Source organism: Archocentrus centrarchus, unplaced genomic scaffold, assembly GCF_007364275.1.
Source record: "Archocentrus centrarchus isolate MPI-CPG fArcCen1 unplaced genomic scaffold, fArcCen1 scaffold_32_ctg1, whole genome shotgun sequence".
Classification (NCBI taxonomy): domain Eukaryota; kingdom Metazoa; phylum Chordata; class Actinopteri; order Cichliformes; family Cichlidae; genus Archocentrus; species Archocentrus centrarchus.
In genome coordinates, this window is record NW_022060260.1 from 3,701,343 (window position 1) to 3,718,209 (window position 16,867).

The window sequence follows — 16,867 nt, forward strand, 5'->3', positions numbered from 1 at the left end:
GCTCTGTCCTCTGTACTGTTCTGCATAGGCCTGAATCCCCTCAGCCAGCTCATCAACAAGACTGGCTACGGGGAATGGAGCATCAGCCACCTCCTGTACATGGATGACATCAAGCTGTATGCCAGAAGTGAACTGAAATTCACTGATCCACACCACCAGGATCTACAGGAATGATATCGGATGGTCATTCGGACTGGAGAAGTGTAGTCGAATGGTAACTAAGAGAGGAAAGTAGTCAGAACTGAGGGGAGTGTACTACCAGACAGCAACATTGCGGCATTACGGCAACATATATATATATATATGTTTATATAAAAGGAGAGCTTAAGGAGAGCACTATATTTTTTTAGTCCTCTTTCTTCACAGAGCACATGTCTTCTGTAATGTCATAGAAATAGTTTTCTTTACTCTCTTGTTGCTTACTGGCTGAAGGGAAAGAAGTTTTTAAGGATAACCATTCCAAATTTTTTCTATGAAACACATGAAAAAAAAGGCTTTGGTATGTGATTTGTTTATTGCTCATTTCAGCACAAAGCATTGTTATTACTTGGAACTTTTCTTTAGCCATAATAAAAATGGCCCACTCTTCCTAATCAGGTAATTTCTGCTTATTCTGTTATAAACCTTGTTCTTTGAGAACTGCAATATAAAACAATTCATTTATTCATAATTCTGACCTCAGCTCTTTTCTGGGATAATGCTCTTGTTTACTGGCAGTAATGAAGCCTGTGTAACTGGATAGGCCTTCCCCTTGTCCATATTTTTTGTACTGTAGCAGAAAATAACCTTTTACTTGAATTGTGATTTTTTTTTTTCTGTCTTTATATTTTGCAACAAGTAGAGGAGCATTGTGTTCTCATCAGGGCCTGAAAAGAGCCTTTGTTTGGCTCTGAACACCTGGACAGAGTTATCAGAGTGGCTCAGACTCTCCCTCCCATTTAGTCTTCCTCTTTGTCTGCCTATTTTTCAAATCCGTACATTTTTTCTAATCTGAACTTCCCCTCACCCTCCCACCCCACTGACCCATACTCTCTCTCACTTATTCTCTTGCTCTCGGTCTTCCAACCACTATGATAGCAGAACAACTTTTTTTTTTTTTAATGTGTGTATTTTGGGGGTTTTTCCCATCTTTGACCAGTCTTGCTGCGAAATTAGACATGATCTGTACATTTACATTATTTCCGTAGTAGTATTTTGTTCAGAAATAATAAATGTCACCTTTAACATTTGCTTTCCAGTTAATCATATGGAGGTGAAGGGAATGGCTTAACATCATTATCTTTTCATTAACTACTTAAAAAGCTTTTATTATCACATGGGGCTTGAATCATAGATGTTTCAGCTTCCCTGAAAAGATCGTTATTTTTAGTTTTGATAAATGCTGTTGTTTTTGCAGATTTATCAGCCTGTAAGACAATATTAGGGATTTTTTTTAAATCCCTAATATTGTTGAATAAAACAAAACAGAAATAGAAAAAACAAAGAAACAAAAACACAACTGAAGTGATTTGGGGGAGCTGATGGTAAATGGCTAATAGCAAACATCTATTTGCAGTATATGAATCATGCAATTAAAACACTCATTACCTTGCATCTTTTTCTCCCTCACAACACTGAAGAATCCTTTGTGTCATGGGCACTGGTTTGCTTGTGTTTCTTTTCTCCCTCTTTTCCTTCCTCAGGTGTAGGTTGGGTTGGGCAGGCAGGGCTCCACCTTTGGGTGGAGTCGCATCATTTACTTCTTGACATACACACCTATTGCTCATCTTCCTGATCTCCCTACCAGTATTTAAGAACCAGCTCATACATCCAATCTTCACCAGATTGTCTGCTTGCCAGTACAGTAATTAGTTACAGTGAACTGTGAAACTATTATAGTGAATTGTGTTTCTGTGTTTCGACGTGCTTTCCCTGCGCTTCATTTTAGTTTGCTTTCCAGTGGGTCTGAGGAGTCACTGTAACCATCTTGCTGATGATGATGATGATGATGATGATACTTTATTGATCCCACAATGGGGAAATTACAGTTAACGGAATACCCATCCAAGAAGACAAACTGAACAAACATGGGCAGACTGGTGAACTGTGGCCATGCTGCCCCCCTTCTGGAGGCGCTGCCATTGAAAAGACAGAAACAATAGTGAAAATATATAAGGATGAGTGAGGAAAAAAAATCAGCTCATACTGAGCTGATACACTTCTGGAAGCCGCCTACTGGAACTCCTTTTGCTTCATCACCTGCCTGCCCTCTCTCCTTCTACATTTTCATGAGCAAACCAGTGCGCCTTCCCCGGACCAAACTACTAATCTCACAAGTAAGCCTGACCGTTCATTCTCTTCTGTTTCTGGAACTGAAAACACTCTGCTTTCCATGGAACTAACACAGATTGACTCCCTGTCCGAGGCTCTGAACTCATCTCCACCGTTCCCCAGAATCTGAGTTTCCACTCCAAGAGATATCCTTTCTATACAATCATCTGTGTTAGATAAAGATTGAGAGTTTATTAATTCAGTCTCTATCAGGTCATACATTGGAGTCTGCTTTAGTTTCAGCAATTGTGCCTTGACAGTACAATCTGGCCACAATGGACTCTGCTGACCCAGTTAAGATTGAATTAGGCAAACAGGGTGCTGTGCTCATAGAGCACTAGTTGGCTCTCTACTTTCTGGGTGAGCAACAATACCTCCTAGATCAACGTATGACAAAAATGATGGACAAGATTCAGGCTATCTATGACAGGCTCCCATCTGCTCCCATAGGTCCCCCAGCTCGGCCCACTGGTGGCCTCTGAACCTTCATCTCCAGCAGGGGTAGCAACCATGGCCCCCATGGTTGCTGAGCTGGTCTTCCGAGACACAATGTTTCCCTTCCCCCAAGCCATTGGCTGGGGAGTTGAGATGGTGCAGGAGTTCCTGCTCCAGTGCTCTTTGACAATCTCCCATCATCTCGCTCTTTCCCTAATGACTCCTCAAAACTCTGCTACATGATCGCTCTCCTTCGAGGTAAACCATTAACCTGTGCCAAATCCTGTTTTTCTCACTAACTGTGTTCACATACACCTGTAATGATTTTCTAAACAAAGGCATATATCTGAGTAGTGCTCCTAATTGGCCTTAAAGCCTGCTGATTGGAGACTTGACCTTCATTAGAAAGTGTGCATTGCCAATTAGCCTGAGCAGCCAAGCTTGGAAGAAGAGATAACCTGGCACTTTCCCACAATAAAATGCTCTCTTAACTCTTACATTTGCACACATAGTGAATTGAATTATCACCATCTACAGCAGAAATAAAAAGTCTATTTCTAGCTAATTATTGTATTCAGGATGCAATATCATTACTGCATAAGTGCACGTGTTTACATGAGCAGAACATCCATACAGCTGGTCAAGCAAAGGTCAGATTGGATTTGTACAACAGTATCATACAATCTGCAGCATTTGAACTCTTTTACAAAATAATAATGTTTCATTGAGCCTATTCTTTGAAAAATATTTTCAGTACTATTGATTTGCATACTTACCAAAAAGGGGTGGCATGATAACTATATACTGACAATAACAATAATATTTGAAAAGTAAATATAATGTCAGTAATTCACATATAATAAAACTGGAAGTAACTGTGTAATTGTTTGATACAATTATGACTCTGATAGCATTACTGCTATTATTTTTTTCTAAATTTCTGCAGATATTGATTTGATATTATGTAATTTTTTTGACCATGATGATCATGAAGTGAAGCTCTGGGTCTTTACCACCCAGTATACACTAGTCACTTCCTTTTACAAATATATATTCAATTAAATTTTCACTTTGTGACGCAAAGAAATGTATTGTTGAGGTGAAGTGTTTCCAAATTGTTCCTTTCCTGCTTGTAGTAATATTCAATCAAAAATATTAATATAAATAAATAATAAATAAATGCATGAATTATATATCTGAAGATGGGGAAGGGATTGGAAATAAAGGGCTGAGGGCTGAGGGTATGAATATGGTAGAAACATCAGTAGAAACACTCACTCATCTTTCCTTTTAGTGATACAGAAAACTCTCCGGGTCAGACGCTCCTGGTCTCCCCCTGTTAGATATTCTAACAGATAATATCATTTGCAGAACACTTGCAGGGTCAATCCTGTGGTTTAAATATCAATTTAAACCACAAAGAGAAATAAAGTAATTCAGCCAGCAGCAGTTTCCTGCTTATTTGCATATATCTGGAGGTTTGCGTTATCCACAGTTTGCATTATCCTTCCCCTACATATCCACATACACAGACACCTCTCGCTCCCTCTCTCTCTCGGCTTCAGGCCAATCCAATTGAGTGTCTGTCTCTCAGTATGGAGTGTTACAAAGTTGCTGAAGTGAGAAATAGGCTTGCGAAAGCTCGTTGTCCTAATTAAACTGTGACAGAAAGAGTGACAAGAAGCGATGAAGGGGAAACAATAGCTGGCTGTGTACTAGTGCAAGTCCAGAGCAAGCGAACAGCTTTGTCTCCAAGAACAAAAGCACTCGCTTGCATGTGTTCAGTTCTATTCCACTCCAATCAGGCCCAGGTGCAAAAACCAACTTTGCGAGGAACATCACAACTCATAACACCTTTGCACGGTTGATGAACAGACTGCAGTCGCTCCAGATAGGCAGACGGAAGAAGATCAAAGCTGCCGTGTTGCGGTGTAAATACTGGGCAGCAGAATGAATCCAGTCTCATTAATTTCATTGGGTGGACTAGAAAACAGCCAAAGAATTCAGGTGTAAAATGTTCCTTCTGACTCCCTGTCTAGTTTTGCACACACCACGCATCTACTGCTATACTATTGGTTAGAAGGAAGATTACATGGACTGCATCTCCTTGCCATCATTATGATTTAGAGCGTCACTCTGTAAATGCAGCAGATGACCACTATGTCCCGCACAAGGCCTTAGTAATAAATGCACTATGATACATGTTGCCTGATGTTTCCAAAGTGCTGCAAGAACAAGAGTCCCCTCAGTTAAGGCTTGGATTTTTTTTTTCCATAGGGGCGGAGTTAGGCTCTCCCTGACAGTTGTTTGGAGAGGGGGAGGAACCCTGCGTCCTCATAAAAATCCCGTGGATGCGCTGACTGTTGAGTAGACGGAGCAGACAGACTGGCTTTGAACTGTACTGCTGACCAACAATGGCACAGAACGGAATAGAGAATGGGGTGGCAGAAGGGATCATAGCTTTGCCTTTTCCTCAGCCTGTTAAATTCCAAGGCATCACACACACCAAGGTAACGGGGCTCTGTATGTAGTCCAGCTACTCTCACTATGTTTCTAACTTTGGTTTATGTTATAAATGAGGTCAGATGTAAAATATTGGGAAAAAGTAAAGCCGTTACAGTGGCTGTTCATTTCCGCAGCTTTTCATCAACAATGAATGGCGCACATCCAGCAGCGGAAGGACATTTCCAACTTTCAACCCAGCCACAGGTGTCAAAATCTGTGACGTCGAAGAAGCAGACAAAGTAAGAAGGCAGCAGCTTTGCAGCTTTTGTTTAGTACATAAGAGTAATATTTATTTTGATTACTATGCCTCTGGGGGATAAAATACCATAAAAACCGTTGTTTTGAAAAGCATTTTCTAAGTTTATATTTAAAATACACATGTATTATTATTATTATTATTATTATTATTATTATTATTATTATTATTATTATAAATACATCATACATACATCATATTTGTTGTGCTTCTTTATGGCGAAATATTTTTGCAAAACTTCATGTAGATACGATACAATGTTCATTTTTGATTAAATGAAAAAAGAACTAAATAACAGCCTTTTGCCAAGCGGTGTTAAAAAAAAAGAAAAAGAAAAAAAAAGTTTATGATTATATTTATCGCACTCTCGGGACAGTTTTAATGGGAACTGAAATATTCGGCAATTATAATTAAGAAAAGGAGATTCGCCCTGAAACTGAAAGCAGGAAAAGATGATCCGTAAACACTGCTGATGAACATTTAGAGTTTTATAGATTCATTTTTTTAATAGACTTTTTATTTTACCCATGTCTGTGCTCCGATTTTTCTGCTTCATTCTTATTAATTAATTTATTTATTGTGTGAAGGAAGATGTAGACAAAGCGGTGGTGGCAGCAAAGACTGCCAAGCAAAGAGGCTCTCCGTGGCAGAGAATGGGCACGTCCAGCCGGGCGAGGCTGCTGCACAAACTGGCGGACCTGATGGAGCGAGACCGGCTCCTGCTGGCGGTGAGCTCTTCCGTATGCTACATACGTACAATATCAATATAATGCTTTCTGCAGACAGCTGTATAAACTCTGATTTCCTGGATTCTTCATACCGTTGTACTGCTATAGGATAATGTCATTCTTTAGATTATTTATGAAGAGGACAGATCATTCAAATAAGAGTACCAAGCGACTTTATACTGTTAAAATCAATTATTATTCAATTACAAAATTTACTTTCTAAAGACATTGCGATATTAGCTGATGTTTCAAAATAAATGATCAATTATACAACAGTTTTAGCTACTGTTTGATCATCATGATTCAAGACAAACTTATTGAACATGCTGAACGTTCTGCCTCGCTGATTTCCAGAGATAAAATATGTTGAAATTTTGAGGTGTCTATTCAAATCCTGTAGCCAGGTTAAAAGGACAAAGGACAAAAACTACAATTCAGTCACAATAAAGGGTTGGTGTTCAAGAGTTGTGAATCTTGAGCCTTTTGGTTTCTGATTTAATAATAAAAATTACTACAATAATGATGAATTAACCAACGGCCTAACAAAGGCAGTAAGTTGTGGTTGTTTTTTCTAATTCAGTCCTTGTGAGGATTAAACACTTCATTTCAGGCTTAGTTTTAGGTTCGAGTTAAGGGTTTAGAACATTTTTGATAGTTTAACATGTAAGTAAGAGGCTTACACGTGCATTAATGTTAACGAGTCTGCTCATAAAGACAGTGAAACAAGCAGCCACGCACAACAGAGATCACCTTTTAATAAAAACAACAACTGCTTATACAAACAATCACAGATTTACTGAGGTCCTCAGTAATACACCCACCACATAAACAGAGATTTCACAAATGACTAAGCCTTTTTCTGAGGCATGAAGGCCTAAAGTTTTTTTCTTTTTGACACCATTTCAGTGTTATTAAATGTACATGTTCATTTATTACTTTTCTAAGATTTTAGTTATATATGCAAAAAGCTAAAAAAAAAAAAAAAAAAAAAACTGTATGGAACATGGATACTACTTTGTAATTCTTTAGACTCTGGAAACTCTGGACACAGGGAAGCCCTTCCTTCAGTCCTTCTTCATTGACCTGGAAGGCAGCATCCAAACCCTTCGCTACTTTGCAGGCTGGGCTGACAAGATTCAGGGCAAGACTCTGCCTGTAGGTGAGTGTGTGTCCTCTAATTGTCAAGCCATAGTGTATGTACAGTATGCGTGTTTAAATAAATGCAATCACTTCAGTGAGTATTGATACCCTTCGTTTTTTGTATACTATATTATAACATGGTATTTGCCATAATATGAAAGTGATTTAAAAAAAAAAATCCCTTAAAAAACAGATTGTTGTTGTTGCTGCTGTTGTTAATTAAGTACCCTTTAATGGAGCGCCACAAATTGTGGTCAGAAGGATCTTGTTCGCTTTAATAGTCCTGGAGTCCGCGTATTTCTAAAATTTAAATTGTATTCATTTGTGGGTAACTGAACAGATATTCTTGAAGGGTCCAAGGCTTTGACATCTTGGAATTCAGACTGTGTCACAACAAAAACCAACCCATCAATTCCAAGCAATGATCTGCAGGGGAGGTATTAATCAGGGCAAGGGTGTGAAACCAATTGTAAAGCCATGAATCTTCTCAAAATTTGTGAAATGGAGTTGTGGAACCAGTAATATTCTACTGGTGACCATGTACCATGTAATATTCACTCTAACAGCGCTTAAAAAGTTTGTATGTCGCATGTTTAGAGAACAGTATGCACTGCTTATCATTCGGCTAACACCACCCCTACATGGAAGCATGTTAGTTTGTAAATGAGAGTTAGATGTTTCCATCTATAAAATTATCCAATATTTCTTTATTGATCAATTGATATTGGTTTTAAAAAGAAGTTTAAAAAACAAAATACTTCACTTTGACCAACACAATCTCACACCTAAGTCATATACTAGTGCTTGGCCAGGACTCATTGGCTTTACATTGTGATGCTCTAGGTTCCCATTTAGCATGATTTATCAAAATGCAAGATAGTCCAATGCTCCCTTAGCATTTACAGTCAGGTCCATAATTTGTAGGACAAAGACAGTTTTTGTAGTGTATTTTAAATCACTCAATATGTGCAGACTCTCAGCTTTAATTCAAGGGGTTTTGCAAAAAAATTGTATTTACTGTTTATGAATTACAGCCAGTTTTACCTTATTAAGTGAACAAAGTAATAGAATTTAAAACATGAGGAATGGTAATACTCGGATGAAAATCCGTTGCAGTCAGTAACTGCCTGAAGTCTGGAACTCGTGAGCATCACTAAGTGCTGTGTTTCCTCTGTCAGGCTTCACTGCAGCCACCTTCAGTTGTGGTTTATGGGTCTTACTGCATTCTATTTTATTTTTAATAATTGAATGCTCTTTGGGTTTAGATCAAGTGACTGACTTGGCCTTTGAAGAATATCCGATTTCTTTGCTTGAAGTCTCTTGGGTTGCTGTTGCAGTATGCATTGTCCACTTGCACTGTGAATTACTGTGCAATCAGCTCTGCAGCACTTGGCTAAATCTGAGCAGAGAGTATAGCCCTGTACACTTCGAAATTCATCCGGGTACTTCTATCAGCGCGCACATCATCAATAAATTCTAGGGACAGCCATACATGCCCATGCCATAACAATTTCTCCATCATTTTTGACAGATTATGTCGCATGCTCTGGATTTACATAAACTATTTTTCTCCTTCTCCATACGTTTCTCTTCCCATCATTCTGTTAGAGGTTAATCTGCGTTTCATCTGTCCAAATAATTAAGAATTTTTGATGTTTTCTGGCAAAGTCTAATCTGACTTCTGAGTTCTGCTCGTTGTCCTTGGTCTTGTTTCTTGATTGTAGACCTTAACGATTACATGCAGCCTCCTTGAGAGCCTTCTCGACTTGGTTAAATGTTGTGGTTGTTTTTTCTTAACACTGGAAATAATTCTGGTATTATGCACTTTGTAGTTGTCTTTTGGAGTGTATTCATTATTTTTAAGAACATACCAGATTTCCAGGTCATGTTTGTAAATGAGAACTGGTTCTCAAATATTTTACCTGGTAAAATAAAGGTTAAAAGAAAATTGACCACTCCTAAAGTTTTTGTGATCAGTCTGATTGGTATAATTTATATTTTGTTTGTTTGTTTTTTCGGCCTGATGATGCCCCCCTCACTTGATCTGACATCTCTTTGGGCCTCATATTTAAAATTACAGCTATAAAATACAAATTCAACACTTTGAATCAAGACTGTACAAAAGAAAAAATCAAAATATCAAGGAAGCACGATCAAATATATTTTTTTGGAATTTTCTCAGCGTTTATATTGTTGTCGACTTTACTAAAATTTACACATTGAGACAGAAATTCTGGCAACCTGATTTTTTTTTTCCATTCTCCTCATTACTGTGACGTTAACAATAAATTCCATCTTCAGTGTGAACCAGGGACTTTCCATGTGTTTGGCAACTGTGCTAACACTTCGTCAAGGTACTACATGAGCACGCCTAAATTAAATTATGTGTTATGCAGTACTGCTGAATGTATTTTTGGATGTAGTCAGAAAATTTACTGAAATAAGGATGTTGCCTTTTGAGCAACAATTAATCTTTGAAATAAAGATTAAAAAAATTTTGAACTCTTACCAATCAGTGCATTTACTGTTGGTTTGGAAAAATTATGAAACTGAAATGCCCTCAATATCCCATGCTGTGATACCCGTGTGGAGCTGTCAGAAAGCAGTTACTGCATGATATTTGATCAATCTTTTCAGATCGTTCAAGTAACAAGTGAGCATGTAAACAGGTAACAAGTAAAATTGAAATACATCCAAATAATGGAGTTTTATATATAAATATATATAATTTTTTCTTTTTTTTCCTTTTTTTACATTATTCATGCTTCCCTTGGGCAATATTAGAAAACAGATAGACACTTGCCCTACTTTTAAGACCCATCCATCCATTTTCTTCTTTTTATCCGGTGCCGGGTCACAGGGGCAGTATCCTAAGCAGAGAAGTCCAGACCTCCTTCTCCCCAGCCACCTCCTCCCGCTCATGTGTTGGAACACTGAGGCATTCACCCTTTTTTATCAGTTGAAGTCCTGGGATACTACTTATCTGGTCAGTTAGGTAGTAGAGGGGGTTGTTAATCAGTTTCAGCTGATTTGGTGGTAATGAAATTAACAACACATGCACTAGAGCAGTGGTTCCCAAAGTGTGGGCCGCAGCCCCCTGGTGGGCCGAAGGTACTGCAAGAGAGAAACAGTAATAACAGAAATTCAGTTTAAAATGACTCACAAGTATGCATAGTTTCATACTTTTATAAATGTATTCATTTATATAAAAAGTGAATTAAATCTGGTAATACAGTAGGAGGTGGGTAGTTTGTGATACTGCTCATTATCTGACCTGAATTTACTGCTCTTGTATTGAAGTTTGTGTAACAGTGGCAAGTGGGTCACATATTGGCATTAGCACTTTACATATGTCTGGGTAGTATTAGCAATTGTTTATGTTTTTTAAATCAATTTTTTTTAAAGGAAATACATCACTTTCTTTTGTGTTTTGATGAGAGTGGCTTCTAGTGGAGATAATTTCACAGGCCGGCACTACCTGACCGGGGTTGGGGGGTGGGAGAGTCATTGGACCCGTGGGATTTTGTGGTTTTTTAAGGGGGCCGCAGCACTCTTGACTTTGGGTACCACTGCACCCAAAACAACCCCGAAAACAGCAATGCTTCTACAGGTGGGGCAATATTTCTTTCACTAGGCTTGCATTTGTCTAGAGTCAGTGTCACTGCTTGTAGCAGGAGGCAGTACCTGGACCCTACAGAGGTTGCACAGGTAGTCCAACTCCTCCAGGATGGCACATCGATACATACCTTTGCCAAAAGGTTTGCTGTGTCTTCCAACACAGTCTGAAGAGCATGGAGGAGATTCCTGGAGACAGGGCTGTAGAAGGTCCTTAACTCATCAGCAGGACTGATATCTGCTCCTTTGTGCAAGGAGGAACAGGATGAGCACTGCCAGAGCTACAAAATGACCCCCATCAGCCCACTTGTGTGAATGTCTCTGACCACACTATCATAAACAGACTCACTAGTGCTGTGTGCTTTTTGCAAATGAGAGCAGGTTCACACTGAGCACATGTGACAGACGTGAATGGGTCTGGAGAAGTTGTGAAGAACATTATGCTGCCTATCACATCGTCCTCCTGGTGCATGATAATACCTGGCCTCATGTAGGGAGGGTATGCAGGCAGTTCCTGGAGGATGAAGGAATTGATACCATTGACTGACCCCACATTCACCTGACCTAAATTCACTAGAACGCCTGTGGGGCATTATGCTTTGGTCTGTCTCATACCACCAGATTACTCAGTGAGGCCCTGGACCAGATCTCTTTTTTTGTTTGTTTTACCAATTGGATGAAAAGCTTCAGAGCTTCACAAGATTTCATGGCGATCACTAGCAGTTACCTGATGTATACATTGTCTTTCTACCCCACAGACATGTAGTTCTATGTAAAGGTTCCAAAGCTCTTTCAGATCTGGTCTTGAATTCCACAGTTTGTATTATCTGCTTTTGCTTAATGTCATTTCAGTTGAAATTGCAAGTTGGGAGTGATCTGGTTATTTTTGATAACTTTTCCCTAAATGTAACTGGTTTCATTTTTAGATCTTAAGTGGCTGCTCAGGGAAGCTGATTGTTGTTGAATGTTGAGATTCAAAGAATTTGCATTTATCTGAAATTTCTAATGAAGTTCTATAACATTTTAAATAAGAAAATATAATTTAAAAACTGTCAAGCTAAAGTTATATCAGTAGATTTAATATTTTGTGTCTAACTGCTCACTTCATTTATTCACTTTTTCAGTTATTGCATGCGGTTTAATTCATTTCAGCATGGGCAGATCTATTCTTCTTTACTTTACAAGGTACATGTGAAATATTAGTAAATATGACTGACTACAATTCAGTTCAATTTATATAGTGCCAAATCATAACAAGTCACCTCAATGCTCCTTATACTGTAAGGTAAAGACCCCACAATAATGGGAAACCCCAATGATCAGATGACACCCAATAAGCAAGCACTTGGCAACAGTGGGAAAGAAAAATTCCCTTTTAACAGGAAGAAACTTCTGCCAGAACCAGGGTTGGGGAGGAGTCAGGAGTTGGGGGGTGAGGGGAGGAAAACAGGACAAAAGACACACTGTGGGAGAGAGCTCGAGATTAATAATAACCAGTGATTAAATGCAAAGTGGTGTACAAATACATAGAAAGTGATGAAGTGAATAAAGAAGAAACTAAGGGTTAAGGGCCACCTAATTAAGCCTAAACTATAAGCTTGATCAAAAAAGAAGGTTTTGACACTAATCTTAAAAGTAGAGGGTGTCTGTCTCCTGAATCCAAACTGGGAGTTAGTTCCATAGAAGAGGGGCCTGAAAACAGAGTCTGTTGCTCCCATTCTACTTTTAAATTGTATAATGTAAATAGAATTGATCCCCGCACAGAACCCTGTAGAACTCCGTAATAAACCTTAGTGTCTGAAGAAGACTCCCCATTTACATTAACAATTTGGAGTCTTTTAGATATATATGATTCAAACCACTGTAGCCCAGTTTCCTTAATACCTACAGTATGTTATTATCACTATTGGAGACCATTAAGATCATTTGTAACCTTCACTAATGCTGTTTCTGTACTGTGATGAATTTTGAATCCTTACGGAAATGTTTCAAATAAATCATTCCCCTGCAGATGATCAGTTTTACAACTACTCTTTCAAGAATTTTTGAAATAAAAGAGAGGTTGGATATTGGCCTATATTAGCTGACAGCTGGATCAAGTGACAGCTAGTAGTGCTTTATTTACCAGCCCCTTAAATACCTGTGTTACATAGCCCATTAATTGAGATAGAATAATCATATTTAAGATCAAAGCATCAATTAATAGTAGGACTTCTTTGAGCAGTCTTGCAGGAAAAGGCATGTTGATGTTTGGAGGAAGTAACCACTGAGCCCAAACTAACACCAGCAGTATTGAAAGTAGCTGTATGTAATGATGTCCGTGAGATGGTTATGAATATTTTTTTTTTCTCTAGTGGTTAAAATTTTATTTGTGAAGACATTCATGAAGTCATTGTTATTTAGGGTTAAAGGAATACTCGGCTCCACAGAGCTCTGACTCTTTGTCAGCCTGGCTACAGTGCTGAAAAAAAAACCTGGGTTCTTCTTATTTTCTTCAATCAGTGATGAATAGTAAGATGTCCTAGCTTTACAGAGGGCTTTTTTTTTTTTTAAATCAACAAAATATTTTTCCAGACTATATTAAGATCTTCTAAATTAGTGGGACACTATTTCCTCTCAAGCTTACAGGTTATCTGCTTTTAAGTGCACATTTGTGAGTTATACCTGGGAGTCAGGCACCTCTGATTTAAGGCTTTCTTTTTCCAGAGGAGCCACAGTATCTAGGGTCATGCATACTTGATGTACATACATAGATGTAAGACTATTAATGAGCCTTAATGACCTCTGTGGGAGTCGAGTTTAAGTAGCTGTTCTGCATTGTGCTGGCACATGGCATTGACGGTAACAGTGGAGGAATTATATCCTTAAACTTAGCGACAGCACTTCAGAAAGACTTCCACTGTAATGAAATGTATTCCCCACTGCTGTGTAATCCATTATTGTAGATGTAAAGGTTATTAAGAAATGACAAAGGGGTCATTCCATATGAACTCAACCAATGGGTCCCCAGGTCACCATCTCATAGTACCTCTATGTGTATAATGAACACATGCAAAATTATAGGCTTCAGCTCCAAAGGGCTTCTGAGATATGGCCCTCCAAACATTGGGTGCTGTGCCCTATATTTGACCTTGTGAATCCATCCATCCATCCATCCATTCGCTTCCACTTATCCTGTTCAGGGTTGCGGGGGGGCTGGAGCCTATCCCAGCTGTCATAGGGCGAGAGGCAGGGTACACCCTGAACAGGTCGCCAGCCTGTCACAGGGCTAACACAGAACATGAACAAGCCTTTCACACTCACTTTCACGATTTTCAATTTTCTAACATTTAAACAGGCAATATCTCCCACATGAATAATACGCTTAGCCTGAAAATTGGTGTCCTGGGTAATTTTGGCCCAGACTTTCAGGATCTGACATCCTGAATGTTGTATCTTCTCTCTTATTCAAGTTATTAACCCCTTAAAAACCAATATTTTTACAGGCGAAAATAAAAAAATGATGCCAGGATCTCTCTCAGAGCCCACTTAATGCCATATTCCTATTATTTACAGACAGTTGTGTGTGTTTGGGGAAGATTAGCTCTGTACAAAACATAAAATTGGAATTAAGGGACTCAGAAAAGGGTCCCGGGTGAAAAAAAAAAAAAAAAGACTTTTTTGCTTGTTTTTGCCTGTCCGGTTGGGCACCTGGGCAATTGCTCAAGGTAATGGCACTTGGTCAATATAATTTCCTCAAAAGTTCTACTTGTTTTCTCATCTCCTTCTTTGTTTTATAATCATTTGAAATATAGGTGTTTTTGGCCAAAAGCTCCAGGTTAAAATCACCTACTGTATTTTATCTGAACTGAGCATAAAAACTCTGAGAAATCAGATAGAAAATTGAAAAATAGAGTAAGTGCCAGGTGGACGATAGATAATAGCAAATAAAAAAGGTTTTTGAGTTTTCCAATTAGGGTGTAAAAGGCTGAGTCAGGCTTTCAGGTGAATGTTTGATTAATAAGCTGAAAGATTCCTGCTGCTTCTCCTCCTCAGCCTGTACTGTAAGGCAGAATAAATCAATGTGTTGATCAATTATTAAATCATTTTCTAACAGGGACTTGGAAGAGCGAGATCTAATGTTTAATAATCCACATTTAACTGTTTTACTCTTTGTTGCAGTTGAGGATGTTATATTGTTCTTTCTTTGTGAAGTTTTATGCTTAAATAATTTTTGCTGATTTTTGGTGAAGTTGCAGACTAACACAATAATAACTTTAGTTACCTCCACATTCCCACATGTTTTCCTTAGCAGGTGTGTTACAGAGTGGGGAAAAACTGTGTGAAACATCAACAGGTTGATGGTGTACCAGGAGCTTCTATTTACGGCTACACTTCCGAACCACCACCATTTTTTTTTTTTTTTTTTGCAAGACCCCTACAGCAACTTAATTACTACAGAGCAAGTGACTTGACCTGCCTCAGAATTGTCCTCCACCCTGGGTGGTATCTCATTCAGTTTCTTTCTTTCTGTCAGATCCTGCTTTTCTTCTTCTCTGCGGGACAGCAGATGGACAAAACACAATTGCCTTTTCCTCCCAATTAGATCCTAATAGCGGTGGGAGACAAAAGACACAGGGGAACAAAAGGAAGAGGAAGAGGCTGAGATAGTAATCAGTGAGGTGCAACAGTCTGAGGATTAATGATCAGTGCTGGCTGAATGCCTCTCCAAGCTGCCATCCACTCAGTCATTTATCTCCAGATTCACACTGCAGTAGTCTGACAATTAGCCATCATGATGACACACATAACTTGTTTGATGAAAACTGCAAAGTAGGCTACTACACCCTGTGTGATGGAATTTACAGTTTAGAGCGAGATTTTGCCGTAGAGCTGCCGTATAGACTGCTAGTCTAACTAAAGTAACTTTTTTTTGGGGGGGGGGGGGGGGGGGGGGGGGGGATTCATCACAGGTTGTCACTGTTGTGTAATAGAAACTTCAGTAATAACCAGAGGTTTCTCCTGAATTATATATTTTCTAGGTTGCTGTTATTCAGTGCAATTCATCTGAAAACTAGAATAAACCTATTGCAGTTAAATGCTACTACATCTACAAGGATGGAGTCAAAAGTAACACTGCTTTTCCAGCCAACGGTGTGAATGATAACTGAGGCAGAGGCAGAAAGAAACCTGGACACATAAAAAATGAAAAAAGAGGTTTATATACAGCCTGAAACACATTAGCCAGGAAACATCTGTGGAGTGAATAAAGAGGTTCAGATCATCAGAGCTGCAATGCTCCTCAGTCTACCTTTAGTTAGCTGCAACTGAACATGAACTATTCTGGTGACTCAAGGCAGCTGAAGAAGAATTATGCTGAGGGAGAGTCTTGGATACTGTATGTGATCACTCACATGAGAACCTGGAGAAGTTCAGTGTGTAGACTGGAAGACCAGATTTGACCAGTTATCGTCTGACCGTCTGGAACATCAGTTTAGAGTACACATTAGCTCATGTATATGCTGTTAGATAACTCATCTGTAGAACATAAATAAATAAGTTAAATAGCACACTGGAACCTGGCAATACATTTAAAGCAAACCCCAAAAGGTTGAGGTTTAAAATGATTTAATAGGCTTTAAGGATGTTCCAGCACTTCAATTCCTGTTTTAATTTCAGTTACACCTTTATTGTAAGTTTTTTCTATTTTTTAGCTGTGATCCCAGTAAAATGGTCCAAGAACACGTAAAAAGCAGCATAAAGCTGTAATCCACACTGGATAATAGTCTGAATTGCAAATTTTATATATGTTCAGCACATATGGAGTTTGTAATTCAAGGTTTAACCCTGGGTTTTCATAATTACAGATATGGTTCATTTCTTAATGGGGCAACTTATG

General features: G+C 38.7%; 1 protein-coding gene across 1 annotated transcript in view; it reads left to right on the forward strand.

The window, feature by feature from the left end:
• The first annotated feature begins 5,117 nt into the window (after positions 1 to 5,117).
• Positions 5,118 to 16,867, forward strand: part of aldh1a3 (aldehyde dehydrogenase 1 family, member A3) — a 56,132-nt gene continuing 44,382 nt past the window's right edge. The window contains exons 1-4 of the mRNA XM_030724123.1: positions 5,118 to 5,255; positions 5,385 to 5,489; positions 6,094 to 6,234; positions 7,264 to 7,393. Coding sequence (XP_030579983.1) covers positions 5,160 to 5,255; positions 5,385 to 5,489; positions 6,094 to 6,234; positions 7,264 to 7,393 — 472 coding nt within the window. The 5' untranslated portion in view covers positions 5,118 to 5,159. The remainder of the gene's footprint in view (positions 5,256 to 5,384; positions 5,490 to 6,093; positions 6,235 to 7,263; positions 7,394 to 16,867) is intronic.